Source organism: Carettochelys insculpta, chromosome 2, assembly GCF_033958435.1.
Source record: "Carettochelys insculpta isolate YL-2023 chromosome 2, ASM3395843v1, whole genome shotgun sequence".
Taxonomy (NCBI): Eukaryota; Metazoa; Chordata; order Testudines; family Carettochelyidae; genus Carettochelys; species Carettochelys insculpta.
Genome location: NC_134138.1, coordinates 196643814 through 196671619, shown reverse-complemented (window position 1 = coordinate 196671619; position 27806 = coordinate 196643814). Strand labels below are relative to the sequence as shown.

Below are 27806 nucleotides of genomic sequence, written 5' to 3'. Positions count from 1 at the left end.
CCCCCCCCCCCCCCCCCGCAGTCTGCCGCCTTTGCCCGCCGCTGGCTCTGTGCCCAGCTGGCCCCGCCGCCTACAGCCTCCCCCTGGCACCTCCAGCCCCAGCAGGCCCCTTATCTGCAGCACAGCCACTGGCCCCTACTGGGTTTATGCCAGCCCAGCTGCTGGCTCACCCCAGATGCAGGCCCAGCTGCCAGCCGGTGGAAGCCAGCTCCAGCCGGCTGGGCTGCCAGTCCCAACCAGGGGAACGGCCCTGGAGACACAAGCCCTAATGCTCTCCCCTCAACAGGGTTGCCAGCCATTAGCCCTCCTCCTTGTAGCCTTCCAGCCAGGACACTCTGACCCAGTAACATCCATGGGCCTGCCAGACCATGGATGTTGCCAAACCAGAGACTTCCCATTTTGGGAGGTGCAACCTGTACTGCGTATTGTGCACTGCGCTAGTGTGTATGCCACCCAGCCCGACAAGGGCATAACTTCTGAGCTCAGTGGGAACTGTACCCTGACTTCACCACACTAGGCAAACAGAACAAAGTCATCCTACAGGCTGAAGTCCCTTTTATTCTAGCTTCTATCCCTCCCAAGTTCAGTATAACAGCAATTAGTGAGTCCCGCTAGTGGCTCCCAGTGAAGTGAGAGAAGAGCACCATCTGATTCGAGTGGCTGCATACCAGAGAGCCCTCTGCCCAGTCCCTCATAGGTAATACCAAAACCTTCTCTCCCAGGGCCTGTGTAATTATGTTGCTGATGGTCAGAGTTCATAGAGGAAAGTAATTTGCATACTGACAGGTGGCTGCCACTTCAAAACCAATAGACGGAAGCCTCACATGCTAACTTTATTTGCAGGCTAAGATGGTGAAGCATCAGACATCTGAGGATGCCAGTAACTCGCTGACATGCTTAAAGGCATGACTGAGGGGCTTGGAGAGCTCTCACACACACACACAGCTTATAAACAGTGGGTGGTAAATAGAGTTTGTGGTAATACTTCCACAGCAGCTTTGAAATCTCTGCAGCTCTGCATAGAACCAAATTAATTTATTAGCAGGACAATTAGAGTGTCCAGCACAAAGTACAGTAAACCCTCAAGTTATGTGGGGGTTGCATTTTTTCAGCACCTGATTAACTCCAATTTTTCACACAAGTCGGGTAGGGAGAGGGAACTTGGCTGCTGTGTGGTTCCCCGGTTCCCTCCGCTTGTGGGACTGAGAAACTGATTGGCCCTGCTGAGTTTCCTGGCTGCTTGTCCGTTCCTTCTTCCACTGGTGCGGCTGTCAGCCTGACAGCCGCGCTCCTGGTGGAGGGCAGGGTGAAGGCTTTTAACTTGCCTAGCTGCTTGCAGCTGCGGACAGCTATGCAAGCTAAAAGCCATCTCTCTGCCTCCCTCCAATGGCATGGCTTTCAGGCTGACAGTCATGCATCTGGGGGAATACAGAGGGAAGGGGCCACAGAGCAGCTTCAAGTTGTGTTACAGTGAGTTATGCGCAACTTGAAGCTGCATATTTTGCGGGATTACTGCACTTGCAAGTAATAGGATTTTTAGTACCAGTAACTACACAAATTATCTTCAACGTTGCATCTCAGCGCATGCAGGCAAACTATGCACTTGGTAACATTTTGGCTGAATGCCTTGCTCTCCAGCCACCTTTATTCTGCTACTTTTTCTAATACCCACTGTCACGTGACTGGACTTTTATATTGGATGTGGAAGCCAGTTCTTGTGTCCATTGTATCTACTGGCTCCCAAATAGTGTGCTGAGGGTCCATATGAGGTGTCTAATGAAAGTTGATGAAGCCCTGAATTTGTGTATGTTATTTATGTCTGTATCATGTTTGTAGGTAGAGGTAGGGTTTTAGCTTTGGAGTTGTACTAGCAATGTTTAGTGCTAAGATTCACAATAGGAGGTCTGAACTCAGCCCCAGCCGGGATATTTAAACAATGGGATGGAAAGCAGATGCCCAGATGTCGAATCCACAGCTCAGAAATATGGGAATTGTCAGTGGAATGCAGACCACTGGATCAGGTGACTTCGGACTGAGCAAAGGAATTGAAATCAGATGCCCAGACATCCAGTCCACCTGCCATGTAAATGACTGGGGCGTGCTCGTAAAACCAGTGACCAATGGCATTTTGCCACAGCAGCTCACCTGGGTGGGATGATGCTGACCCTCAAGGGCCTGATGGGAAAGAGAAAGGGCTTTGCCCTGACACAAGAAAAAACCGTGGAGTGGACATAGCAGCGTCCATCTTGAGGGAGAAAATTGTGTGTCTTGTGTCTTTTGTTCCTGTTCCAAGGATCCATGTTCCAGCATGCTGGCCCCAGCTGGCCAGAGCTGCAATTCTTCAGTAATTAAAACTATGTAACCTGGAATCGTATCCCTTAGGGGGTGGACTTTCAGAGACTTTCAAAAAATCAGCAGATAACATCACTGGTGTGCATTCCTAATTGTAACTGATGGTATGCAAAGTATTGCTATAATAATTTTTCTCTCCAACCCTGTTCGTTCTTTTTTTTGTTAAAAAAATCTTTTAACGTTTAGAGTTGAAAGATTTGGGAAAGTGTGGTGATTTGGGTGAGATTTGAGTTTATATTGACTGAGGACCGTAGCTGGACCCTTTGGGTCCTGGAAGAATCTGCATGGTGGTGGTGAAATAGGTTTTAATAATCTCCCACCTGAGTTTGGGGTCATTGGTCTAGGCTGGTACAGCAGCTGGGAAGTCTGTGGGTTTGCTTGTGTGGCTTCAGGCTGGCCAGTGGGGCTGGCAGAGGTAATTTTGTGGCTGATTGGATTTGCCGTAGTGAGAAGGAAATCCCAGCCTGGGGTTGTAGGTGGCCCGGTTTTAGGCAAAGATACCCTGGTTTGATTTCTCTAGCTGTGCCCAGGAACCCTGCCATATTACACCCACTACCTCATTTAATGATGTAATGTACTATGTGCCTGACGCACAGCCCATTCAAGTCAATGGAAATGCTCATTTTAATGTCCGTGGAGCTTGGATCAGGTCCTGTAAAATAAAAACGTACTACTTCAGCAACATCCACTGCAGTTTTGTTTTTTGATCCCTTCCCAGTTTTCACTATTTTGAGCCTTCTTCCCCTGCAGGATATGATACCCCTATTCCTCCTCAATCACATACTTGTGCAGTAATGGTGCACTGACACTGTGTCTCGTTAACCCTTCAGCATGCAGGGCTGCATTTAAGAATTTGGGACCACAGGGCAAAAGAACTTGGAGGGGGCTTTCCAAAGGTGCAGCCTGGCATGGAGTGTAAGCAGTTTCCCTGGGGGTGGAGAATGGAAATGGTGCAGGAGCAGGACATCAGACACAATGAGTTAGAAACTGGAGGGTTAGCTTAGAATCAGAGACTCAGAGAACACTAGAACTGGAAGGGGCCTCGAGAGGTCATCGAGTCCAGTCCTCATGGCAGGACCAAGCACCGTCTAGAATCTCTAGATCAGTGTTTCCCGGCTTTTTTGGCGATGGAACCCTTTTAAACTCAAAAGAATTTTGTGACCTCCTAATGACAGTCTTACATATGGATCTGGACAAGTGGACCATGACACTTTCTGCCCAGCTCCAGCCAGCGAGAGAGGCAGTGGTACAGCCTTGGCTGAATGGAACAGTAGGCCGAGGGAGCTGGTTCCTCCCCTGTGGGCCCATGCCCAGGGCAGCACATCTTCCCCGGTCCAGCTGCCGCCTCCTGCTGGTTCCTTGGGCTCTGGGAGGCGGTGGCGGTTGCTGCTGGCAGCAGGGAAAATGGCAGGGAACAGTGGAGTTTCACCAGTGCTGGAAGCAGAGAGCTCATCCAGCTCAACATCGGGGCATCTAGACTTCACTAGACTGTGTCTCTAGTCTCTTCAGTAGAGCTACAGAAATTTACACCAGCTGTGGGTCTGCCCCCATTTTTCAGGGAAGCCAGAGGACGGTGGCTCAACCGACTTATGAGAACAACGTTGTATTTATTTTGTAAAAAGACCCTCAGACTCACTATCCTTTGTGATGTGAGGTTTTTTTTTTCTTTCCTTACCCCTCTTCGGTGCTGCACTCCATGGCTCTTTTAAGAGCGAGATGAGTGTGAAATACACCTCAACCCCTCCCCACCCGTCACCTTTCTCATTACCCTTAACAGCTGGGGGGCAATTAGTTACACTTTAATAGCTGTAGCCTTGTGTACAGCTCAAAGAGAACAACTGTGACATTCTCTCATTGGTCAGGGCTAGGCTAGGAAATGTTTAGCAAAACACTCCGAGGTTGCCACGTATCAGTAAAAATGCCTAGTGCACACAAAGCCGCACAGAGCTGTCCTGTGGTTATTCTGATGAATTTTGGATGTGGTGTGAGCTGTGTTCCCAGAAGAGACATGGCTTGAGGCTAAATCACTAGACCTCTCTCGTGCCGCATGGTTTACTGGCTTCGGACTCTCCTATTGCTGCTGGCTGGCATCAGCGCTGTCATATAAAGTTGTTTGACCAAGTCAGCCTAAAATAATTCCACCCCTTAATGAGATGACCTCACATGTGGTTGCAGCTGTCATGCTGGTGACCTGCAGAAAGCTGCAGGTGCAGCTGGGAGCCTAACAGAGCAATCGTCCGTAATGTCCTGTTATCTGGAAGACAAGTGCTTGGTCCAAGAGCCACCCTGTAGCAATTACAGGCTAACCATGGAGGTTAGCGAATATGCTGAATCGCTTTATAACTTCATCAGTAGTTTTATAACTTGTCCCTTTTCCGCTGGTGGAGGGTTGCGCAAGTAGTGGGAAGTGCAGGTAAGGGAAAAAGGATGAGCACACAAAGGTGCACATACGACTCATGACTAGCTGGGTGTGTATGTAGCTCTGCGTGAGTGGATGTTGGTATCATTAATGGTTAGCCATCTAATGACAGCGCTGTGATGACGTTGCAAAAGTAATAGCTCATTTCTCTCTTTTGTTTCTCTTGCAGGAGGATTTCTAATCCCATATATCATCATGTTAATTGTCGAAGGAATGCCTTTGCTCTACCTGGAGCTGGCAGTGGGACAGCACATGCGCCAAGGGAGCATAGGGGCGTGGAAGATCATAAGTCCCTACCTCAGTGGGGTCGGTACGTTCCCATTTACTGCACAGAGTTATTTTTAATTCCCAGACGACTTTGTGTGATTTCCTACAAGTTTTTGCATTAAATGTAATTTAGAGCATGAAATGGACAGAAACTGGCATATTTATCAGGTACATAATGGGCAATATGCAGTGACTACGAAAATGACATCAGAGTTGTGATCAACGTCATGGATCCCTGCTCCAGGCCAGAATCCCTCATGCTGCGACCCTGGGGGAAGGAGTGCAATGGAAGAAGGGGATGGGGCAGTAGCAGGAAGGGGCGGGGCTTGTAGTATAGGAATGGACTCTGCCCCCGGCCCCTGAGTACTCCTGAGCCAACTCTGGGGTCGTGGCCTGCAGGCCGTGAGTTTGAGACCCAGGTTCTAAAACTCTGCTCTTTTGCAGGGAATGCCACAGTCTTCATATTACACGAGGTCAGACTCACTAGATCAGGGCTGGGGAACCATGGCCGACAGGTCAGATCTGGCCCCCGGCTTACTTGGATCTGGCCTGCAGTGAGCTTGAGGCTTCCCACTGAAGCTGGGCAGAGAGAGTGTGTCAGCCCTGTGACAAGTTTCTGAGCCTGAGCACCCCCCCGCCATGGGGCTGGAGTGTGAGCATTGACTCACCCCACTGCTGGGAGAAACTCTGAGCCTCAACACCCCTACCTCTTGCAAGACTGGAGCACAAGTGGCGTCCCAGTGTCCTGACCTGAGTGTGAGTGAGGGCAGAGGTGTGAACAATTATTCTCCATTGTTGGCAACCAGGATAGCGTGTCTGGGGAGGAGATGGGTTTTTTTGCTCTTGTTGGAGAAGAATCCAAGAGACAGTCTCCTGTCCCCTCCAGAACCCCTGTGGCATTTCCCTCCCTCTCTGGGATGTGAGCACAAGACTGCTTCAGTCCCTGATTATTCACAGCTACTCCAAAAAAGTCATGTCCCAAAATGAATGGTGCAAAAATTACCTCAGCTTGTTCCTGTTCTCGCTAGGCCTACACCCTGGTGCAAGGATCCTATGGCCACCAGCCAAGGCCCCAAGAAAGAGATCTTGCTCCCTAAACAAATTCCTCTGGCCTACAGAAATTTCTGCCCCAATATCTCCACACACACCCCATGCCACCCCAGGCAGGAATGATCTGTCCATTTACCCTGACAGACCTCAGCCGCATCTACACGTGCACACCACTTCGAAGTAGCGGCGCCAACTTCGAAATAGCGCTTGTCACGGCTACACGTGTTGGGCACTATTTCAAAGTTAACTTCGACATTAGGCGGCGAGACGTCGAAGTCACTAACCCCATGAGGGGATGGGAATAGCCCCCTACTTCGACATTGAACGTCGAAGTAGGGAATGTGTAGCCGATCCGCGTCCCGCAACATCGAAATTGTGGGGTCCTCCATGGCGGCCATCAGCTGAGGGGTTGAGAGACGCTCTCTCTCCAGCCCCTGCGGGGCTCTATGGTCACCGTGTGCAGCAGGCCTTAGCCCAGGGCTTCTGGCTGCTGCTGCTGCAGCTGGGGATCCATGCTGCATGCACAGTGTCTGCAACTAGTTGTTGGCTCTGTGGATCTTGTGCTGTTTAGTGCAAGTGTGTCTGGGAAGGGCCCTTTAAGGGAGCGGCTTGCTGTTGAGTCTGCCCTGTGACCCTGTCTGCAGCTGTTCCTGGCACCCTTATTTCGATGTGTGCTACTTTGGCGTGTAGACGTTCCCTCGCAGCACCTATTTCGATGTGGTGCTGCCCAACGTTGACGCTGAATGTCGACATTGCCAGCCCTGGAGGACGTGTAGACGCTATTCATCGAAATAGCTTATTTCGATGTCGCTACATCGAAATAAGCTATTTCAATGTAGCGTGCACGTGTAGACGTAGCCCTCATGTGCCTACAACCTAACTTTGAATGGACCAGCTACACAAACCCTGTGTGAAAAGTAACCACTGTATGGGATGCAGCACCTTCATCAGCTACTTGTGGCTTATTTACCCTCCACAATGGGCATTTGTTCCTAGAGGCTCTGGTAACACCAGTGAATTTTGCTGACAAAACCCCAGTTTTGTTGACAAAAACTGATGGAACATTCACACACAAAATGCATTTTGTCAAGTTGACAAACCTCGGCACTTTCGCCGGCAGTGGTTCTGCCTCTCAGCCATGAGGCACACTGCTGCTGACAGATTTTTGTCGACAAAAAAGCCGTGTGGATGCTCTGCGGGGGCCTTCTCTCGACAGACAGAGCATCCACAACAATGGGCGACACCGGCTGCTATGCTTCCGGGTGCCTGGTTTGTCAAGAGAGCAGCTGGGCAGTCTGGCTGCTCTGTCAGCACAGCAGAGTGCTCTTCCAATTGGCTTTTGTGTGTGGCTGCACCCTACAGACAGGGGTTTTGTCAGGAAATCTCTTCTGACAGTGACATCTATCAACAGATCGCTGGAGTGTAACCGTAGCCAACGTGATCAGTGGAACTGCACTGATTGCTCCTTTGTCTGGTGATCTGGGAGGAATAACAAAGGAGTGAACCTAGGATGCCCAGCCTCCCAGTCACTCTCCTTCCTGCGATAAAGTGGGGTGCTTGCCTATCCCCAGACTTAAACCCCTCTGCTTGAGGTTTTCCCTTTCCAGCTGTTTGTGACTGCTCAAACTGGTCAGCAAATCAAGCAACATGTCCACCATTTTGTCCCCCAAACTCTGTTTCACATAATCATTAACCATGTCTGGGAACCATTCTGGAACAGTCAGCTTATACCTGCTCTCAAAGCTGGTGATCGCTCTCCCCTTCACCCCCTTGTCTAGCAGCTCTCTCCTTTGGTCAACATAAGCCACATTACTTAACCCAGCCCCTCTCTTAAGGGTTATAAATTTCCCCTGCAACTTTCAGGTGTGATCTGAAACTGTCTTAAAAACCCAAATCTTTGACTTTCCCGCACCCAGAAGCATCAGCAATAGGCAACTTCTTGACTCCAGCCCAAGCTCTCCCTTTCAGTTTTTCAACCAGAGTGGTCATTCTCTGAGCCTCAGGAATTGAGTGGATGGTGCACAGTCCTTCAAAGGTGAGGAAATATTCAGCGATGCCCCCAGTTCATCATAAGATGGGCACAGTCCAGTCCTCTTGTAAAGTTTTGGAAAGTTGAGTCCTTCTGACTTGGGATGCTTAGTCTTCCAGTCCAGTACAACCAACACATGCACTCGTTCTCCTCTCCCTCTGTCAAGCTGGCTTTTGGGCTTCCTGCTGGACTTCCACTTCTTTGTCCTTTCTGTTGCTTCACTTCCAGGGCTCTCACATAGGCTGCTCTCTGGCCTTCCAATTCGTGGTCTTTTTTTCAAGCTTTTTCAATCCCAGGACTCTCTCATGGGCTTCTCTCTCAGCTTCCAGGTCTCTCTTTTCCGTGACAACCTTAGCTTCTATCTCAAGCCTCTTTAATTCCATTTGTCTTTTAGGTTCTGTCTCCTCTGCTGCTTGGGTCCTGTAAAACTCCCAGTTCTTTTGGACCTCACTCTCACTCGCTTGGCTGATTTTCCTGCCTCTAGTGCCCTTCCACAAAATAAGCAAGGAGAACACAACAAACCAGTAACCGCTGTCTGTTGTCCAGCCTCCACACTCAGAACACACTTTAAGTCACTACTAACACCCTGAGTAACCAACTATACCCATCACCCTCCTCACCGTGCCACTCTGACAGGGTGCTGTCACTGAAGAGCCGTTGGGAATTTTTTCCCATTGTGCTGATCAGACCACTGACACCCTCCTCCTTGCTCTCTGGGGCTCCCCATCACCCTGCCCTGCTGGGCCAGATCCTCTGGTCTCCCACAGCCAAGGCACAGAGTTAGAGCTACCACCTCCCTATAGAGCAATGAAGAAACTGATTTACTTCAGGTCTGGTAAGATGCAGCTCTAAGGCACAGCACCCAGGAAACCAACCCCTTTTCCGTAAAGCATGGGGGCGGGTCCATCACAGTCTCCTTTTCTCATTTCATCCAAGTGTCAGTTCAAGCAGTATTGCTGTGCACAGGAGCATTTATTGTGTGTTTATCAGTAATGGCGAGTCCAGTGGAATGAGAGTAAAGTTGGCTAATGATGACGTAAAGCAGATTTTGTGGGGCAAAATGGTGGAAATGTTTTGCAGTGTTTAAGGTGAAAAGTCAAATGAGGGTTAATATTAGCAAACTGTCTTTTGCTTAAAATGCACGATAATGACACTTGATCAGTGGTTCATGATAAAGTCACAGACCACAATTGCTGGGAAATAGCCTCCAGGCCAAGAAATGGCTCTGTTGAGTCAGAAGGTCACAGTGCCAATACCAGCACACTTTTATTTTAAAAGTAGTTTTGTGGTGACGCATTCAGGGGCTGTCAGAAAATATGGTCCCCTTAGCTAAGACTTGATCCCCATAGCTAAGAGAGTTTCACCTCTACTAAAGGTGTAGGCTGACATGCTACTGACTTCCCATGAAAGGTTCAGTCTGTGACTTCTTTGCAGTGTGGACAACTAACCATGAGCCATTGGATTGGCCAGTCTCTTTGCCCCTCAGGAACTGCCACCTTCTTAATTGCGGTAGCTGGTATCTGGATGGGCTCCAATCCTTTCAGTCTTTCCCACAGTCTGTCACTTTTAGTTTTCTGAACTTTATTTTCCCTTGGTGATGGTGGTGGGAGAGCTAAGGTGGCTGAAGAACTACATACGTCATTGTTAAATTCTGCTGCGCAGCCAGTTTGCCCTTCCAATAACTTTCCTTTTTCCCATTCTTAGGCATTGCAAGTGTGGTGGTGTCATTTTTCCTCTCCATGTACTATAATGTTATAAATGCCTGGGCATTCTGGTACCTGTTTAATTCATTCCAGGTAGGTAGAAGCACCAATGATCTGCTTTGCCAGATAGTGACCTAAGTTCCCCTGCGGGCAAGCTGGGCCTCAGTACTCGAGAATTCTAAGAATTTTTGGTCATCAAAAATAGGAGCCATTTGCAGGCAGGTGTCACTAGACCAGAGGAGAATCCACAGTGTGGAGAAGGTCTATGAAAACTTAAATTTTCCAGACACTGACAGGTCCACCCTAGGAAGCCCAGTGCAGTGAGTTGATAACCAGAACTATAATCAGACCACTGAGTGGTCCCATTTAGAAAGGTGTTTATTTGAGCTGCTTACAGTACTCATCAAGCCATGCAGCTCTGCCCTGCCATCCTCAGAAACCTGGTCCCATCTGCTTAGAGCTTAATGGCAATGAACTCTTTAAAATGTAACCAAGCCTCCAAAGGAGGCCATTCTTTCCTATCTTGTGAGACCTTCGCTCAGCTTTAGACCAACAAAAGACAAATAAAAGCTTTCTGTGATAAGCTGCATAGCATATCCCAGCAACACAGAAGGTGTGTTTCTGATGAGCAGTAAACCAGGCTTCACATCTCCACATTTCCGTAGGGCCTTTATAAATCTTTATGGTGCAATGGCCTTTGAAGCTGGATATAGTGAAGTAACGCTCAAGTAGCCACTTCCCAATGCCACTGGCACTGAGGCATCCTTTGCTTCAGTAGGACTTACAAATGCATAGGGCTGCTCCAAAGACATTTGTGACGTGACGTTGTGTTTTACGATGCACTTACGTTTCAGAAGCCCTCCATAGTTCCATAAGAGCAGGGTGATATAACCGTACTCCAGAGGCAGAGGCTCTCTCAGATGAATGTAGTTTATTGCTGTGGAACTTAACATCCAAAGAACATTAGCATTTGTGGGAACTTCTGCAAATGCTTCCAGCCCTTACTCCCATGACGAGTCCCAGTGCATCACTGGTATGAGCTGAAAAGGAGATGATGAAAATGAAGAAACAAAATCACTACACGTATGTCAGCTTCCTGCTATTAGCTATAAATATGCCAGTGAGGTTAGTCATGGGATCTGTCCCAGTGTTCCCACATAGCTACAAGTATCAGAGGAGTAGTCACGTTAGTATGTATCCACAAAAATAACAAGAAGTCCTGTGGCACCTTGTAGACTAACAGATTTATTGGAGCGTAAACTTTCATGGGCAAAAACCTGCTTTGTCAGATACATCACAAGTGGGTCTTTGCCCAAAAAAAGCTTATGCTCCAGTAAAACTGCCAGTGTATAAGGTGCCAGAGGACTTCTCATTGTTTTCACGCATCTCCAGTGCAATACACCCCTCACGTCCTTGCACTGACACACCTCATGAGACCTTTTCTCTTCCTCAAGCCTCACCAAGATACAAATCTCTGAAAACTTGCTTAGCTTTTGCCTTTGTTTGGCCCCCCCCCAAAGGATCCCTTGCCATGGGCAAATTGTCCACTGAACAGTAACCACACTGGCTATGATGAAGAATGTGCAAAGACCTCATCTACTCAGTACTTTTGGTACAGGAAAACCCTAAACATTTCACCATCCATTGACGAGAATGGGAGCATTCAATGGGAGCAAGCGGTGTGCCTGATCCTGGCTTGGCTATTGGTCTATCTGTGTATTCTGAGAGGAACAGAGTCTACTGGAAAGGTAAGAGGATTATAATAATTGAGTCAGAGTTAAACCATAATTAGAACTCGCAGAAACCAGCTCTAAGTGTTGTGAATGGAAAAAAATAAATAACCTCTTACAAGTTTTGTTTTAAAATGTGGCTGATTCTAATTCCTCATCACCAGGGAAACGGTTTAACCATTGCCCGAGAGCACCTGCAGGAGCATATCTCTGTATTTAGAGATGGGAGTCATACGCTGGTGTACAGGTTGACATTTGAAGGCTGACGAATGCATCTGATAGCTTGTTCACTTGCAGAGCATTTGCATAGCCTCAGTTGCGTAACCATTAGTTGTGTCATAGATCAGTGTGTTTTCCACATTCCCACGCTGTGGTCAATAGCTATGTTGCCTACATAGATGACGTGGGGATATTTGTCCCCAAAATACAGATCACTACCACTTTATTCAAAGGGGGTCTCTACTAGCTGCAGTAGCCTTAAGGCATGTGGTCTTGGTGGACCAGTCGCTGGACAGCAGACAGTGTTATCTGTACACACATCATAGAAGGTCACAGCTCATCCTGAAGAGGGCAGGGCACACCTGAGCCATCTCTTTGCATTCTGCCCATATCTAAACGAAGCTCCTGAGTTCCATCCCCATTTACAACTTTCCAGGCCCGTGCATTACAGTGTAGTCAAGGCCAATGCCGTGTGTTTGCTCACAGACATCAGCTGAGCAGACAGCAACAGTGTAAATGAAAAACAGTATCAGAGGGTGCAGGTCAGTATTCTGCTATTAGACCTGAGCACCAATGTAACGCAGGAAGACAGATAGGAAATGGGAGGAAGAAGATTTTGTAAGAGAAATAGCAAAGCAGCAGGTGTCTGCAATGACCAGCAAGATGCTTGCCTTGATCTGCCCTCTGAGACTCAGGGATCCCCCCTGCATTGAGGAGCCCATGCTGGAGCACCAGCTTCCTGCCAGCCCCTCATGGGACTGGAGCGCACATTCTACCAGCAAGGGCTCTGCAAGGGGACTGTGCAAGGGGAATGTATTTCTTCTTCTCAGGTTTAAGCAGACCCCCGACCTGGGAAATTTCAGCATCCTGATCACTGCAACTTGTAGGAGAACATAAATCAAAGCTGAGGGTTTGGCTAGGCCATCAAGAGTTGAAAGGAAGGTACATGTGTTTCAGCCATCCAGCACCCACAGTGACTCATTTCCCTAGGGTATGCCTGGAAAGGCTGATTTTGGTAAGAGTTATCTCTTCTGCTCCCGCCCACCTGCCTCAGACTGGGGAATCAGCAGCAGCAGCAGCCCCCATCCACCCCAAAAAAGTGAGCAAAACTGCTAAGCCAGCCAAGGAAGCAGGAAGACAGAACCAACTGCTGGTAGGGGAGGGGCACAATTAAAAGGTTCAAAACTCAAAAAGTGTCATATCCCACGCCCAGTTTGTAGCCCAGTCCTCCTCCACACTTCCCCAGTGGAGCTTAGGCAGTACTAAGTGACTAGCTGGGTTACTCCAAATCCCAGCCAGCCAGCACGCACAGTGAAGCCACACACACAAAGTACCCCCCCACCCGCACACACACACACACACAGAGATACCCACCCACCCACCCACACAAAGTACCCTCCCCATACACACACACACACACACACACACACAAGTACCCTCCCCTCCCACACACATACAAATACCCTCCCCATACATACTCCAAACCCCAGCCAGCCAGAACAGAGAGAACACACACACACACACACACACACACACACTTCTTCAACCCCCCAGCAACCTCAGCACTCACCCTGAGCTTCTTCCAGCACAGCCTGCCCCACCATCCTCCCATAGGGCATCTACAGGGTTCCCTCTGTCCCAGGGAGAATGGGGAGCCCCTGTCCTAGCCACCCACCTTGCTGCTTCTCCCACCAGAGCAGAGGAATTGCTGGGGATAGAGTAAGTGCTGCAGTTGTTGTCCTCCCTCCTGGCTTTCCTCTCCTACCTAGCTGGCTTGCCTCCAGGTAAAGTCAAATGAGACTTTTCATATGCACCCCTCTCAGCACATCACCTTGGGCAACAGCCTTGGTCACTAGGGACGGTAGATACTGCATAGATACTATTTTTGAATGAAAAGGTGTTGATGCAGCTATTAAAAGGCTAGTAAAAAGGTTCTTCCTTTGCAGGGTCATTGTCCTTGTTGGTTATTTTTTTTTAAAAATTGTCACTGCATGATGACTGGATAATACGCATGTGCTGCTGTGCTTTAGCTAATTGCAATACTGGCTTGTGGGGTGATGAAAGTAGTGAGTAAATACTTTCAGAAAGGGTAGGTGAGTAAAAAGTACAGTATTTTCTTTAAAAAAGTACTTAGGTGAAAGTACAAGTTCCATGAAAATAAATTACTTAAAGTACAAATCCTGAAAAAATGCACTTGGGTAGTGCAACGAAGTATTTTCACTTAGTTACTTTACACCTCTGGAAACCACAGGCTTTTGCTGGCCACCACATGGAGCCTTGCTATCCATGATGGCGCTCTCTTGCTTACGTAGCCCCAGTCATTGGAAGAAGACTACTTTAGGGCTCAAAAACATGACTCTGAGTCCTGCCTAAATTTTCTGTGCAGTTATCAAAATTTCAAATGACTCTGTAGTTCCATGGCTGAATCAAGACAGGTCCTCTTGCATTACTTTTATTTATTATAAGTAAAATAGTATTGGACTAGCTCCTGGTAGCCTCAAGCAAGAGCAGGGTTCCATCAGGCTGGATGCTATACAAACACATAGGGAGAGTGCCAGAGAAACCTTTCAAGAATGCTCACCATGTAAGAATTTACTCAGATCATTAGAAGCTTCAGGGGGCTGTTTTCTGTTTCATAATCACTGAACTGACATTAATTTAATTGCACTAAAATTAACTTGGGGTAATATGATGAAGAATGTCTCATTCCATCTGTATCAGGGGTTTTGTATCAATTTTTGGAATAACCATACGAATACGTGCAAAGGGGAAATCACTAGATTGTTCCTTTTTTGAGTTTGTATTTCAAGGAAATTAACATCAAGCTCAAAATCATAGGCCTGATACAAAGTTCATTGACCAACTTTCTCCTTCTTCCGATACCAGTACAGCTCATGCAAAACAGTTAGGCTATGGTTACACTCGCAAGTTGTGCCTCAAAGCTTTGAGGCATAATGCTGCTGTCGATAGAATCTCTCGACCAAAACGCTGTGTGGATGTTCTGGGGGTGGATCTTCTCTTGGCAGACAGGGCATCCACAACAATGGGCAGCCCTGTCTGCTGTGCTTCCGGGTGCCTGGTGTGTCAAGAGAGCAGCTAGGCAGTCTGGCCACTCTGTCGACAGAGCGGAGGGCTCTTCTGTTTGGCTTTTGTGTGTGGCCGTGCTCTGTCAACAGAAGCTTTATCTAGAAATCTCTTCTGACAGTGACTTCTGTCAACAGAGCGTTGTAGTGTAACCGTAGCCTTACAGATACTAGTGTAAATTAACACTTCAATTAATATACCTTTTTTTTCTGCAGGTTGTCTACATAACAGCTTCTTTGCCATACGTTGTCCTTATCATATACTTAATTAGAGGACTAACTCTACATGGATCAGTGAATGGGCTCATTTACATGTTTACACCAAAGGTACAGAAAATATACACTGATTTTGACACTTTATAACCGTACAATTTCATACAAAATGGTAGCTTGCCATTTTTATTTACATTATATTTTCACAATAGCAAGTTAGGTCTAATGTTATATGACTCTAGAATCTTGAGGATACACCACTATATCACCAATGAATTATTAGAGCTTCCTCACCCCAGAAAATAAGTGTCTTAGAAAACCTAAGGGCTGTGTCTACACTAAAAGCGTCTGTCGACAAAGCCTCTGTGGACAGAGTGCATCTATGCACAAAAAAAGATCGACGGAGCAATCCACTCTGTCGACAGAGAGCAGCCACGCTGCCCTGCCTTCTGTTGACGGAATGGCTGACTGGAAGCTCTGCAAACAGGGCTGTCCGGTGAACTGGAAGCCCTCCCCTCTCTGTCGACAGAAGTGTCTACACTGCACTTCTGTCTGCAGACCCCTGTCGACAGAAGCCTTAGTCCTCAAAGTTTTGAGGGATAACACTGTTGAGACAAGAGCGGAGTTCTGTTGAGACTTTGTCAACAGAACACTTAATATCAAAACAAAAAAGCAGCCCAGGAGCACATTAGAGACTAACAAAATATCACCTAATAAATTATTTTGTAAGCATGGACTGGACTACTTTTTTGTTCTGATAGCATATAGACTAGCACGGATATCTCTCTGTTACTATTCAACACTTAATATGTGTGTAGATGCTCCCTGAGTTCTGTTGACAGAAGGCCCCTCCTGTTGACAAAACTCTCTAGTGTAGACACAGCCAAGATGTATTACATTATTTATACACATGGAATTACAATGTCAGACCAAATTCATCCCTGAATTCAACAGTTACACCACAGCTGCATATGATTTAAGATATGGTTTAAGATACTTGTCAAGATGTCAAAAGAGCTCCTTGGATGCTTCTCTGCAAGAGTAAACGGGTGCAGTTCCATTTACTTCAGTGACATTTTGCTCATCTACACCAGCAGAGAATTTATCTTTACATAAAATGAAACCACTTTATTCACCCTATTTAGAAACACATGCACAGCTCAGTCCTGCCCTTTTGTGTATAAAACTCACACTAACTTCAGTAGGCACCACACAGAATCAGGTCCCTGCTAAATCAGTTTCTCTGTCCTTGATGTCTACGTAGTACCATGATGAGAGCATTAGACATACCATAGATAAACAGTCTGAAGTCCACTTTTGTTTTTATCAGCTGTTTCTCACTCTCTTGCTTTACAGCTAGAGCAATTAGCAAATCCGAAAACCTGGATTAATGCAGCTACCCAGATCTTTTTCTCACTTGGTCTTGGTTTTGGAAGCCTGATAGCGTTTGCCAGCTACAACAAGCCAAACAACAATTGCGAGAGACATGCCATTATCGTCTCTTTGATAAACAGCAGCACGTCAATATTTGCCAGTATTGTGACTTTCTCTATCTATGGCTTTAAGGCGACTTTCAACTATGAAAACTGTATAAGCAAGTAAGAGACTGGAGTTATAACTTATTTTCCTCCCTAGACATGACATAGGATGTTACATATAAGAGTTAACACATATAAATGAATAGCCACTGGGCAATGCACCTTCTTGAGTACCAGGAAATGCACTTGAATAGATCTGATAAACATGCAGGAGATATGATTTTAGCTGAGACCTGAGATTAGAATTCAGAGTTCACTGTTCTTTTTATGACTCATACTGATTAACAGAGTTCAGGTTACTATCCTCTGCAGGTTTTTGAAGGTACAATTGCTGACAAATGAGTTAAAGCCCCACTGACATTGCAGTTATGAACAGCAGGGTGGAGCAGGTTGCAGAACCCTGTTTGGTGAACCAGTTACAACATCCTTTGCAAGAGCCCTGGAGGAGGTCATCCACCTATTGTCCTGTCACAAGCTTAAAACCTAGGAGTCCAAGGACTTAGGCAAAGGACAAAGTTAGATCCTGTCTGTGCTGGAAAGTATAACTATGCTGTGCACACCCCGCCCCCCTTGCAGTTATAGTGATAGTGAGGAGGCTATAGAACCTGCTACCTCTGATGAGGGGCTCCTGAAGCCTATGGCATGAGACAGAAGGTGGCTGGATTCCTACTGACAGCATTCAGCGTTGCAGGCCGATGTTGTGTGACTGCAGGCAGGCACAGCACCAGGGAAGGAGCAGATGGCAGGCACTTTTTAGAACACATGCAAATTTCTTTGCTGCTGCTCTTGTGAAAGCACATTCACAACTGGAGAAAAGGCTGACAAGTCAGAGGTCTTAAGGCCAGAAGGGACCACGAGAACACCTAGTCTGAGCTCCTGTCTCGCGTGGGCCACCCCCTCCACACAGCACCTAACAGCTGACCCAACAATTGAATTGAGATCGAAGTACAACAGTCAGCAGGAGACTAGATTATTATGAGCCACAGGCGAAGAGCAGAAGGGGTTGGGATGCACCGGTATCTCTGGCTGATGCAGTGGCAAGGACATTACAAATGAGATATACCCAAATTATGCCAGGTGAGTGACTTGCTCCACATGCTGCAGACGAAGGAGAAAACAAAAAAAGGCTTAATTGGATCTAGGAGAAAATTCCTTCCTGATCCCAGATATGGCCATTAATTCGAATCTGAACATATGAGCCAGAACCAGCCGGCCAAGCACCTCAGAGGGAGAGAGAATGTTCAATGCCACCTCAGAGCCCAGCCCTCCCTGCCCAGCCTTCTACTTCTAGCATGGGCTGTCTCCTGGTGCTTCAGAGGAAGATGATTAAGAAAAATGGATCAGAAAGAGACACTCCCCAGCCCTTTTCCCCACCACCAAAGAAAATAACCAGGCCCACTTCTAAGAAATGAGGACCACCACCACCAAATAATTTGAGGACCACCACCTTTTCATGCACTGGAACCACACCCCCTTGCACCCCACCTTATAAAAGAGTAAGCATGAGCAAAACAATCCCAGCAGACACCCTGTGATACAAAGCCATGATGCAGCTATCACAACTTGAACAGAATCTTCAGTGGCATCTCCATGGTACGTCATCTGAGCAATACGTAGGACAAAGATTAGCTGGAGTATTAAGATAGTAAACAAGCACAAATTTTGGAAAATGCAAATACCAAGGACCAGATTTTTCAGACAGCCTTTTTACAGGCACAATTTACAACCTCAAAATTTATGTCCATTCAAGAGTTTTGCCTGTCTTAGCGTTGTGGGCACACATCCGAATATCAAACGGCAGGCTCAGTGAAGGAGATAGAGGGGCGGCTGCTTTGAGCTGTACTCACAGGTCATACAAATGGACACACAACATGAATACAGCGGAACACAAAATGAATACAAAGTGCACAGCCACACAGACTTTTAGACACAAGATTCACAGATGCCTGTTGTGCCTGGCCTGCTGAAAATTTAGAAGACTGAACATCTGTTTCTTCAGAATTATCTGCTCTTCCACATGCATTAAGTTCTCTGCTTTCTTCTGGATTTGTACAAATAAATATCTTACCCTGACACACCACTTTCAAGTTGGGTGGTAGAAAATATTGGTGAGAAGATTGACCAAGAAGTCCGTTTCCTGATTTCAATCATTTGCAGGTACACAGTGACATAATGGCAGGTCTGTGTATGAAGTTGATAAATTTGGGTCTCACATCTGCGTTAAACTTTCTGGTGGAAAAACTGCTGACGTTACTAATGTAATGAAATATGCTGTCCATGTGATCTCTGAATTGTGTCCCGGGGTCCTTAGAAGAGTGCAACTCTAGGTGTCTGTGTGATCCAGGAATCGTTTCCATGGCGACGTCTAGACCATAATTATAATCAAGTGGTTTGTTGCAGGATCCCATAGAATAGCTGTCAGACATGATGTGCATTTGAGCCAACCCCACTATCAGCCTGAGTCCCCGTACAAAGTACTACGATGTGTTCCACAAGCTGTTCTGTGATGCTGCAAGGTGCTGAGTTCTTCTGGTTAGGAATTATGAACCATCAACTCTTGTTGACTGCAGCGAGCTTTGACAGAGATCAGCACTACACAGAAGATTCTCAGAACACTGCAGGATCTTACTCTAAAGCAATGTTCTTACAAGTATGTAAGGAATGTGGCAGCAGGAACGCAATGCTGCTGAAGGCTGGGAGGAATGTGTCTCCCAGAGATCAGGTGCATGAGAATGCAAAGGTGTGCACATGTGATACCTTGCAAACACAGACTGATGGACAGCAAGAAAGCAATAAGATTTTGTCTATTGTAAACACATTGTTGTAAAATCACAATTTATGCTAACGCTCAGTATAAGAGTTGTGAAATCTCACCAATGCTCCAAGTCGTTGTGAGGGACAGGGCAGTTGATATAACTGCATAAGACCTGGATTACACAGGGCTCCCTGGTTTAAAGCATTGTAAAGCAGATGGGGAGAGATATGGGTTGAACTAGCTAGCTGAGTACCTGGGCCCTGCCCATATAACTGTAAGCCTGGTTGGACTAGCCCTCCCCACCTGTTAAAAGGTAGAGTTGGATACTAGTGTTTTTATGGGACTCTAATTTAGTGGATAGATATCAAGAGCTGAAATCACAGGGTGGCTGAGGCCACCAAGAGCTGAAATCACAGGGTTTTGCCTCAGGCCAGACCCACAGCAGTGGCTGGTGCGGCCAGTAGGAGGAGCAGTGGACGGATGGATGGCGTGACTGGCAAGCGACCACTAGGAGGAGGAGCAGCAGACAGTGTGATTGGCAGGCAGCTGGTAGGAGGAGCAGCAGATGGACAGTGCAACTGACAGGCCACCGGTAGGAGGAGCAGCGGACGGACAGCGTGACTGGCGGGCGGCTGGTAGGAGCAGCAGCGGACGGATGGACGGCACGACCAGTGGATGACTGGTAGGAGCAAGCAGAACGCTGTACTGGCACAAAGGTGGCATTGTCTCAGGTTCCATGAAGGAATGCATCAGTGGGAGGTATCAGTGCCCGCACAGACTGGACCCAGTTGTAAGTGGGGCATTTGAATTGGGGTGTGTGGAGAAAGTTAGATGTGTGGATTGGCTGTTTACAGTATTGGACTGGTGAGCCTGAGAGGCCAAGGACATTGCTCAATCCATTTAAGCTGGGACAGTTACTTGAGAACTGGTTATGAACTCTGGGTGTGATAATTTTCCCAAGCTTATGCCAATTGACTTTTCTGCCTCTTTTATTAAAAGTCCTTTTCTACACTCAGACTCTGTGCTTGCGAATGGGGAAGCATTGCCTCTCTGAGGCGCCCAGGGGTGTGTGATGTTCCCAGGCTACTGGGTGGGGGCTTGAGCTGGTTCTGTTTGAGATGGATGAAAAGGGGCCCCTAGATGTTGAACCAGGCCCTGGTTGCTGCCAATTCCTTCTGGCAGAAGGGTTACATGTATACCAAGTCAGTGACTGGACTACTAGTACATTTTGTTACATTTGTGAAGCACTAACACAGGGGTGAGCAAACGTTTTATGTCAGGCCTCACCATGTGTTCCCTCTAATTAGCAGTCCTCCCACCCCCCACACACTCCCCCAACCCATCTAATGTAATCCAAAAGGACAGAAATTTCGGTTGTGTTCATATGAAAAAAAACTTTTCAGCATGTGTAAGAAAATAAGTATGGAAAATGTACAAATGTTATTAACGGGTATATAAATGTCTATAAACAGACATAAAAACAGTAACAGATTTCAACATTCTTAATGGGATGGATGAGCCTGAGACGCAGCAGCCTATCCTGCTGCTCCCCCCTTAGGAAATGTCATGCCCTCCAAGGGGACCCACTGTTGTACTTTGCACACCCCTGCACTAATTTATTGCGCTAATCACAGCAGAGGACAGGCTAATATTCCAAGCATCTCCTTTATCAAAAAGTAACTGATGCCATACGGTCTTCATATTAAAAGAGGTACAAAGGACAAGCACCAGGCTGTTTCTTCACTAGAAAAATAACTTCGAAGCACTATTTCAAAGTAAGCAACTTCGAAGTTGAGCATCTACACAGAACCCACTTCAAAGATCAGCTGATCATGCATCTGACGAAGCGGGTCTTTGCCCACTAAAGCTTACGCTCCAAAATATCTGTTAGTCTATGAGGTGCCACAGGACTTCTTGTTGTTCTTGAAGATACAGACTAACACAGCTACCTCTCTGACGCTTCGAAGTAGAGCACTACTCCATTCCCTGGAGTAAGTTAACTTCTAAGTAAGGTTAAAATGTGTGTAGACTCTCTGCTGGCTACTTTGATGTAGTGCCTAACTTCAAAATTAACTTGAAAGTTACTTCTGTTGAAGCACAGGACGTCTCTGTGTTTAGGCGGCTAACATTCAGCTTTATTGAATTCAATAAGGCAACAGATGAGCCAAACTGGACACTAGTAAAACCAGGTCCAGCAAGGCTGCTTGATGCAGCTAACTCTGGTATTTTATCCCCTTACACAAACAAACCCAGTGTCAGAGGCAATTAGTTAGAGAATCGTAAATCACTTCTCAAACAGAAACTATTATCAGCAAAGAGAAACAGGTACCAGGGAGCTGGAGCCTTAACTCCAAACAGTTCATTAACGCATTCCATAGAGCTCATCCTCCCAGCCATTCCCAAACAGGTCAAGGAAAGTACAGGCTCCTGTGTGCGTGCAGAAGTAAGGGATGTGAAATGGCTTCTTATACAAGATGGTTTCCACAGTTCCTAGTGTAGACGCACCCACAGAAGGGCAGATTTTCAGCTGACGTAAATACTGCACCATGGATTACAGTGGACCAAGGCCAATTTATGTAAGATGAGGACCTGACCCAAAATGTGGGACTGTCCACTCACAGCAATAATTGCAAAAGATGGAACTGGGAGGAATAAAAGAAAGAACAACTAATTTTCATACAGAGACACAGATTTTAAGACCAGAAGGAACCACCAAGAACATCCAGTCTTCCATGGTTGACATAAGACATGGCATGAGCTCTCCAGCCTGTCACTATATGGTATTCTGGAGTGCACTCATTGATTTAAAAGATTATCCCTTCAAATTTTGCTGCAGAGTGTCATTGAAACAGTTCTGCTAGCATTCGTGAAAAGAAACTAAATTCTCTTGGCTTTACAGGGTAATACTGCTGCTGACAAATGCTTTTGACCTGGAAGAAGGAGCTATAACTGCAGACAATCTCAACAGTATGAAAGATTACTTAACGTCTGTTTACCCGAATGAGTATGCAGAGCTCTTGCCACAGATTAAAAATTGCAGTTTGGAAGCTGAGCTAGACACGGTAACTTGCTCCTGGGTTCTTTTTTTCTCTGTTTCTTTTTCCCTCAGGTGGAACTGGAACCTTAGACTGATGATGGGGGGTTTAAGGGAGAGAAAGAACAAGAACAGACAGGCTTCACCTGTATTATCATCCCTTGCCCCCTTCTTAGGCACCCGATTGACTTAGCTCAGCATTATTGCTCAAGCCCTAAGCTCTGCCCTTAGTAAGTTTTTCTTCCAGAATGATGGCACTGCACTTTAGCTTCCACATACCCTTATTGTCCATTCACCCAGCACTAATAGTGCTGCAGTCAGAGCTACATAGGAATAAGATACTAGTTGCCATAAAGGTGGGAAAGTTGCTAGGTTTTTTTATCAGTCTAAGTCTGGCCCTTTTAGATGAGATGTAAGAGAGTGTTGCCATATTACTAATAGGAATAGATGGGGAAATGGTCTGCATTTCTATACCCTGCTCTAATCGCACCCACCCCATCATTTCACTGCTTTGCCTGAGATTCCACCTATACAATGGGAGGTAATAGCTACCCTCAGGGAGGCACTGAGGCATGTTAATGTTTGTCAAACAACTTGGCTACTTCTACGCTAGAGAGTTTTGTTGACAAAACCGGGGTTTTGTCGACCAAACTTGCAGAACATCCAAACTTGCAGAACATCCACACACAAAATGCATTTTACCGACAGCCTGTTGACAAACCTCAGCCCTTCCACCGACAGGATTCTGTCTCCCTGCAATGAAGAATAAAGCCTTTATCGACAGTTTCCGTCAGCAGAAAAAGCCGTGTAGATGCACACTGGGGGGCCCTCTGTTGACAGACAGGGCTTCCCGTTCGGAGGGCAGACCTGTTTGTTGAGCTTCTGGTCGGCCGTTCTGTCAAGAGAGCAGCTGGGCAGTCTGGCCGCTCTCTGTCAACTGAATGGATTGCTCTTTCGATCTGCTTTTGTGCGTGGACGTGATCTGTCCACAGACGTTGCGCTGGATGACCTCTTCCGACAGTAACTTCTGCCGACAGATCTCTGTAGCCAAGACGTGGCCTTTGAAGAGAAGAGCCAAGTGCTGTTAATGGCTTCAGTCCTGCCATTAACACCCATGGGAGTAGTTCTTCATATTAGCAGGCCCGTTGATGGTAATGGGTTACATTGTGAAAACCTGAAGTAATTCAAAGGACTTCAAGGAACTACCCAGGAATTAGCCACCAAGATCAGGATAGGATTTGTTTTGATTACTTAGGACTACTAGCCTGAGAAAGGAGGGCAAGTTTCATCCATTATTATTCCAGGTAGTAGGCACTGCCAATGCTTCTGCAAGCAGGCCAGCAATAACTAGTTTCTTATGGAAGACTGTCAGTACATAGATACCATTTTGCCATCATTAACGTTCAGGGTTTGATGCCTTCGATACCATGTTGAGTAATCCAAGTGAAATCAACAGAGAGAAAGCCATGCTAGTCAAAATACTATCAAAACAAAAAAGCAGTCCAATAGCACTTTAAAGCCTAACAAAATTATGTATTAGATGATGAGCTTTTGTGGGACAGACCCACTTCTTCAGACCACAGCCAGACCAGAACAGACTCAATATTAAAGGCGCAAAGAACCAAAAACAGTAATCAAGGTGGACAAATCAGAAAAAAATGATCAAGATGAGCAAATGACTCCCCCCTTCTGCCCCTTTACTCTCTGCTTTGCTCACCATGATCATTTTTTTTTCTGATTTGTCCACCTTGATTACTGGTTTTGGTTCTCTGTGCCTTAAATATTGAGTCTGTTCTGGTATGGCTGTGGCCTGAAGAAGTGGGTCTGTCCCACGAAACCTCACCACCTAATACATTATTTTGTTAGTCTTTAAAGTGCTGCTGGGCTGCGTTTTTGTTTTGAGTGAAATCAGTGGCTCTTCCTGAAAAACAAAGTACTCAACAAGAGTCAAAAGCAGTGACATTTAGACTGAACTTACCTAGCTTTTTAATTCAGTTCAAAATGTGAGATGTGGAGCTTGGTGAGAGGCCAGAGATGTACTTTTAATGACAGGCTATTTTTTCTAATGGGTTAAAATTCTTTTGCATAATAATCTTGTTTTGCTTCTTTTCAGTAAATAAGCCAGAGTGCAGCTACCTGAAGAGCTGACACTCCCACTCTGGCTTAGATTCTACTCTCTTCTTCTCATTGGCAGGCTGTCCAAGGCACAGGACTGGCATTTATCTTGTACTCGGAAGCAATAAAAAACATGGAGGTCCCTCAGCTGTATTCAGTGCTATATTTTATTATGCTGCTGACATTGGGCATAGGCAGTATGCTGGGAAACATTACAGCTATCATTACCCCTTTGACCGACAGCAAGTTTCTTTCCACCCATTTACCTAAAGAGGCGATCTCAGGTAAATTGACAACCACATGCCAACAGCAGGTAGGGATTCAGGCAGCAGCAAGAGTGAACACACACACACACACACACACACACACACACACACACACACACACACACACACACACACACACACACACACACACACACACACACACACACACACACACACACACACACACACACGGGATTTGGGAGCCCCAGCATGCCAGGCTCTGTGTGTCCTTTACTTCTGTTGATTTCATGGGATGAGAAGAGTAAGCAGCCCCATGCAGGCTCAGGCCCAAAGAAGAGTTGACGGGTCACAGAGGGAGTGAAAACTGCAGAGTCCACCCCTGCAACCTGGTCATTCCATGAGGAACAACATGACAAGCCTGGTCCCTAGCTCCCAAACTGCAGCTGTTTACTGTGGCTCTGGCTCAGCAGCAGTGGGGAGGCCGGAGCTGGGACCATGGCTTTTTTCCCCAGCGCTCGGGAGAGCAGATGGAGAGCTGGGGGGACCAGGCATTGTGTATCAAAAAGAAGGGTTCTTTTGAAGACGGGGTTTATTTTCAAAAGAGCCGCATTGACACTGCTTTTATTCTTCCAAAAGAATCTCTTCAAAGAGATTATGCAAATGAAGCATGAGATATGTAAATCAGCGCCTCATTTGCATTTTCAGTTTCCCTCATTTGCCTTTGTTTTGAAAGAGGAGTGCAAGTGTAGACACAGCTTCAATGTAAAGCTCCCAGTGCCTGTCCTAATAATATTTGCCTTTCCATTGTGCCCAAAATAACCTCTGTACTTTATTCCCACAGGTATTGTATGTTTCATCAACTGCATCATTGGCCTGGTATTCACCACGAAGGCTGGAAACTATTGGTTCAACATATTCAATGACTATGCAGCTACCCTCTCTCTGCTGCTCATCGTTCTGGTGGAGACAATAGCTGTTTGTTACATCTACGGCCTAAGGAGGTAAAATCTCTATGGCTCCTCTAACTGTGCCATCACAGGGATCGTTGCTGTCAGAACCATGGGCAGAATATACAGTTCTGTAGGGCACTGGGAAATCTGGGGCCCCACGGGGTCTTTACCTGCCGCTATCTGTCACTATTCTGTGCCTCTGCTTCCTCTGGAGAGAAGTTAATGTAAAAAGTGGGAAAATCCTGCCCCACCTATTCGCAGAGCCTAAGAAAAAGCCATTTAAGTGGTAAGGAAGCCACTGAACAGGCATTTGCCAACCCCGTCAGTATTTCATTAGTGCATTGCTGAAGATTATAAAACCACATCTCTAAATAGTCCATATTCCACCTCACCCCCAGCTGCCATTGGTCACGGGGCACCAGCTGAATAGTACTGCATAGTGTCTCATAAATCCTAAGCATAACTCTGATTGCTGTACTGTGCAAGCAGGATACACTGCAGAAAGCGCTTAGGCCAGGACAGCAGCTCCAGGAGGGGGAAAACCAATCTTGTAAGAGATTTGAGCACTGAGCTGTTCTTGCAGGTAGCGTGATACTCCCAGAGCTTGGTTGAAGTAGTACCTCTCCAGCAACCTCCTTTGGTTCCCTCACAAACCACCCTGTGGAGGTTCCTAGGAGTGGGGGACCCAGCAGACTTCATCCCCAGGAAACGGACAGGCTGGCGCTGAAGTGACCACTGTATGTGCCACCCCCACCCAGTCTGCCCCCGTATTTCCCACAGAAGTTTAAAGCAACTTGCAACTGCAACCCCTTCCCTTGCACAGTACCACTCCAGTCAGCGGCACTCCCCAGACCTGGTCTACGCTAAGGATCAAAGTTGATCCCAGACGCACAATTCTACCCATGCCATTAGTGCAGCTAGAATCGACGTACCAGGATCAACTTGTTCCCTGGTGTAGATCAGGCTTGCACCCGTGGCCCTTACTCCATGATAGCGTGGAGCCCCACAGTCGACAGCTGATCCCAGAGAGATTGATTTTGCTGTGTCTTCATGCAGGTGGCAAAACTGATCTCTAGAAGATCGATTGCGCTGTGCTGACCCCCCCATAGGTATAGACATACCCTTAGTCAGAGCAATGCTTGGGAGTGCTGCCAAGAGAATCTCATAACTGCAAAGAAAAGTGCTGTGATCTCATCTATTGCAAAGCCTAAGCAGATGTGTTCTACAAGCCCAGGGGCCAGCAGGGCACGTGTGTGTACACCAACACCTCTGATACACAAATACGTTAAGGTTATACTTCTTACCTCACCAGTGAATTCAAAGGTTCTGAATCAAATCATGTACTGAAAATAGAGAAACGTAATTACTGCATCCAGTTCACAGAGGAGTATTACATCAAATGTGTGACTCCTATTAGTATTTCCCACACTTTCTCACAAGGGATTTTATGATACTGCATTGTGTCAAAAACATACTCCCCCACAAGTTTAAATATAAAACAATTTGCAGTCAGCTTAGTCCAGGTGGGCTATGGGAGCATGTCTGCCAGGACCACAATCTGTCTCCCTACCCACAAGGTAACGGCACCATTTTTAAAAGTTATTTAGAAACTTCCTGCATTTGTTCGGATGGAGGAATTATTTGGGAGAGAAAAACAGCGAGAAGAATTATCAATACTTCTTCCTGCTTTTCTCTAGCTCTTTCTTCTACCATGACTCAATCTTTTTCACCTAACCTGTACTCAACAGAAATTAAGCACATTTTAACCTTAGCACATGCTCCTAGCCAGCCAAATTTCTTTCAGCTTGGTTTCTTGCAGTTCACATCTTGCCTTGTCACATATTCTTTTTCCTACCCAGCATTTTTAACTACAGGTAGATTTGGTCCTTTATAGTTAGAGAGCACCTCTTTGTACATAGTCAGGTCAGGCTTGTTAAAGGATTCCATATCTCTAGGTCAGTGTTTCCCAAACTTAAAACATTTGCTTACCACTTTTGCAAATTCAGCCTAATTGGCATACCCCTCTCCCAGTGTCGTCCCACTGCTTTTCTCCTGATTTTTAGCAATTTTCTGCCGTGTACCCTGTGAAATCCTTTTGCGTACCACTGCTAGTACATATACC

The 27806-nt window shown here is 46.5% G+C and overlaps 1 protein-coding gene across 4 annotated transcripts in view; it reads left to right on the top strand.

The window, feature by feature from the left end:
- Positions 1-27806, top strand: part of SLC6A20 (solute carrier family 6 member 20) — a 41090-nt gene that overhangs the window by 6741 nt on the left and 6543 nt on the right. The window contains exons 2-10 of one of the 4 annotated variants that reach the window (XM_074988253.1): positions 4941-5081; positions 9822-9913; positions 11341-11568; positions 15069-15179; positions 15391-15394; positions 16396-16663; positions 22258-22420; positions 24587-24791; positions 25576-25735. In XM_074988253.1, coding sequence (XP_074844354.1) covers positions 4941-5081; positions 9822-9913; positions 11341-11568; positions 15069-15179; positions 15391-15394; positions 16396-16663; positions 22258-22420; positions 24587-24791; positions 25576-25735 — 1372 coding nt within the window. The remainder of the gene's footprint in view (positions 1-4940; positions 5082-9821; positions 9914-11340; positions 11569-15068; positions 15180-15390; positions 15395-16395; positions 16664-22257; positions 22421-24586; positions 24792-25575; positions 25736-27806) is intronic. The other 3 variants (XM_074988256.1, XM_074988255.1, XM_074988254.1) reach the window with 3 other exon arrangements.